This window comes from Carlito syrichta, unplaced genomic scaffold (genome assembly GCF_000164805.1).
Source record: "Carlito syrichta isolate Samal-C Ts95f unplaced genomic scaffold, Tarsius_syrichta-2.0.1 Scaffold301933, whole genome shotgun sequence".
Taxonomy (NCBI): domain Eukaryota; kingdom Metazoa; phylum Chordata; class Mammalia; order Primates; family Tarsiidae; genus Carlito; species Carlito syrichta.
The window spans coordinates 45,258-48,618 of record NW_007246029.1 but is presented as its reverse complement, the minus strand read 5'-3'; the positions used below and the strand labels follow the sequence as shown (position 1 = coordinate 48,618).

Here is a 3,361-nt window from a genome sequence, read left to right as displayed (position 1 = left end):
TGCCCCCCGCAGCCATCCCCTCCGCAGCCCCAGCCGCCTGCTGCCGCCCCGCAGGCCGGGGAGGACCCCACGGAAACGAGCGACGCGCTGTTGGTCCTGGAGGGCTTGGAATCGGAGGCCGAGAGCCTGGAGACTAACAGCTGCTCGGAAGAGGAGCTCAGCAGCCCGGGTCGCGGAGGAGGAGGGGGCGGCCGGCTGCTGCTGCAGCCCCCGGGCCCCGAGCTACCCCCGGTGCCCTTCCCCTTGCAAGACTTGGTCCCCCCGGGGCGCCTGAGTAGAGGCGAGCAGCAGCAGCAACCTCCCCCGCCCCCGCCTCCTCCGGGGCCCCTCCGGCCACTCGCGGGCCCTTCTCGGAAGGGCTCCTTCAAAATCCGCCTCAGTCGCCTCTTTCGCACGAAGAGCTGCAACGGTGGCTCCGGCGGCGGGGATGGGACCGGCAAGAGGCCTTCTGGGGAGCTGGCTGCCTCAGCTGCGAGCCTCACGGACATGGGAGGCTCTGTGGGCCGGGAGCTGGATGCCGGGAGGTGAGGCCGGCTAACAAACTCCCTTTTCTGTTTCCTTTCCCCCGTTTCCCCCCGCTGCTAACACGATCCCGGCGCTTCTTAAGGTATGGCCTTCCTGTGGAGGCAGAGACAGGACCAGAGATGGTGGCATCTCGCTGTAGGTCAGAGCTAATTGTGGAAACAGCTTTCACTCTTCAAGAGTTCACACTGCATGACGCTTAGCTGGTTAGCATTCCTCTTGGTGGAAGATGATTTGAAGCCGTCCCCCCATCCTCACCTAGGGCCTGGCCGTTGAAGCTTTTCGGAGGTGTCTGTTTGCCGTTAACTTTGGCAGGAAGGTTGCTAATTGGCCTTTGGGCCAAAAAACTGGCGTTGCGTCTTGGTCCCTTGTTTATTACTCTAAACCAGCATCCCATCCCCCTTCACCCTGTGCATACAGATGACACCAGGAGCTGCAAATCCACTTGTAGACCAGCAATCAGTTGGGCATCTTGATATCTCAAGCCCATGTGCTCTCTGTGATAATAGAAGATAGGTTTGCTCTCAAGGCCATTTGAGAATGCTAAGTACCAATGACGCTTAGACGTTGTTTTATGAGTTCTAGGCCCATTGATGAAAATTCCAAGCTTAGACATTGAATGTTCCTCTGCTTTTCTGAAGGCTGGACTGATCTTTGACAGTGTTTGATCTGTAGTGTCAGTTTAGAAAGCTGTCAACTTTTTGTGTCAGTGAAATCAGTCTTCCCTTGTGGCAACTGCCATTGTGGTCTGTACTTTTTTTTTTTTTTTTTTGAGTTGGAGTCTCACTCTGTCGCCCAGACTGGAGTGCAGTGGCCGCTCCCGGTCACCACAGCCTTGATCTGCTGGGCTCAGGTGATTCCTCTGCCTCAGCCTTCCAAGTAGCTGGAACTACAGGCACGCACTACCACGCCTGGCTAATTTTTGATTTATTATAGAGATACGGTCTCGCCAAGTTGCCCAGGCGGGTCTCAAACCCACGGGCTCAGGCAATCCACTCACCTCAGCCTCCCAAAGGCGTGAGATTACAGGCTGAGCCACCGAGCCCGGCCAAGTTTGCATTTTTAAAAAGCTCCCCAGGTGATTCTATACTAGTAGCCACTCATCTGTGGACTTCCCTTTTCAAGGGATCTGGGTACCCCAAGGGGAAAGTGTTGGGTAGATTTGACTTTTCTGCCTTTTCTGAACGGCTGTGCTGTGAGCTCATCTTGGGGATCAGGCCAAAAACAAACTTTCTAAAGAAATCAGTGTGTTGCCTCTTCAGGTAGGCCAGTGTTTCTGCATTTGCTTCCCTATGAATTCATGCTGGGAGCTCAGTTCTTGAAAAGTGTGGCTGCTGAAACAGCTTTTTTTGTGGTAAGCTGTGTATTCAATGCTCCAGTTACCAGTACAGATGAAATTTTCATCAGATGGGGACGAGGGTGGGATTGAAGCTGTGGGTAATGACATAGGATAGATTGCTAATTTTCTTGTGGTTTGTCGAGCCTTTGTTCCATATTGACCAGAACTTCGTCTAAGATTCCGGGGATGCCAAATATGAGGTGTGGCGTGAAATTAGCTACTACGTCTAATAGATTAGGAAGAGGAAAAGGCATCTAACATTATACGGTTTTTTGCCTTTGGAAGCAGAATTTAATGGTCATTGGCTGCTCTGTCACCAACCCTCACACTAAGCACAATACAGATTTTTGCTGCAGAGCAAATTGGGCTGTAGCTCTGCAAAGAAGCTTAGTGCAGGGCACTGGAGAATTACATTTTTTGGTCCAGGGCCTTTTTCTGATGAATTGGAGAAGAGCTAGGTATTTGTGTTAACCGTCTGGTTGACTGCAGTTTGGAGGCAGCATGTTGAATAGAGAATGTGGAAGTCTAGATTCCACGTGGAACCTCCAGCATCAGCTGGAGGCCAAGTTTGTCTTCTTCATGCTTCTCTTGGGTTTTGCTCCATCTGTAAAATGGGAGTGAGATGACTTTCTTATTCCTGTTCCTGCAGGGGTAGATTGTTGACAAAAGAAATCTAGATGCAATATTTTGTGCTTTTTAGAAGAGAAATACGACCAAAATTTTTTTGTGCTTAGGATTTGGTGTTGCTTGTTAGCTTTTCCACAGCTTGCTATGTGCCAGTCTTGCTGGCAGCCTCAAAACTGTGAGAAACTCGGCGAGTCTGGCCAGGGTAGTTGTGATTTCTGTGGCTCCACACCTCTCAAGTAAGGCTGCAGTGTTGGGAGAAAGGATGAGTTTGGGTTTTTAGCTTATTCTCTTGTTTTGATTGGTAGGACCAAGATGGTGGTGAGAAATTGTAGTCTTTTGCCAAAAGGTATATATATATATATATGCCTTCCTCCTCCTGGTTGGTGGGAGTTAATTATGGACTTTAGTAGTCTTTGTTGTGTAGTTTGGGGCTTTTACAGTAACCTCTGGGCATAATTCTCTCTGCTCTTCTCAATATCTACCTTTCTACAACCATTTTATGAGATGTAACAGTTCCCCCCCTTTTTTTTTTTTTTGAAGTTGGAGTCTCGCTCTTGTCACCCAGGCTAGAGTGCAGCGGCACATTCATGGCCACCGCAGTCTCTACCTGCTGGACTTAGGCGATCCTTCCACCTCAGCCTTTCAAGTAGCTGAAACTATAGGCACACGCCACCACGCCCGGCTAGTTTTTGTGATTTATTTATTGATTGATTTTTTGAGTTGGAGTCTCACTCTGTCGCCCAGGCTGGAGGGCAGTGGCCACTCCAGGCCACCGCAGCCTCGACCTGCCGGGCTCCGGCGATCCTTCCGCCTCTGCCTTCTGAGTAGCCGGAATTACAGGCATGCGCTACCACGCCCGGCTGATTTTTTGAT

At 50.8% G+C, this 3,361-nt stretch overlaps 1 protein-coding gene across 1 annotated transcript in view; it reads left to right on the top strand.

Annotated features, from left to right (window-relative positions):
* The first annotated feature begins 6 nt into the window (after positions 1 to 6).
* Positions 7 to 3,361, top strand: part of SOCS7 (suppressor of cytokine signaling 7) — a 41,954-nt gene continuing 38,599 nt past the window's right edge. Inside the window, exon 1 of the mRNA XM_008055712.2 lies at positions 7 to 524. Within this exon, the coding sequence (XP_008053903.2) occupies positions 487 to 524 (38 nt within the window). The 5' untranslated portion in view covers positions 7 to 486. The remainder of the gene's footprint in view (positions 525 to 3,361) is intronic.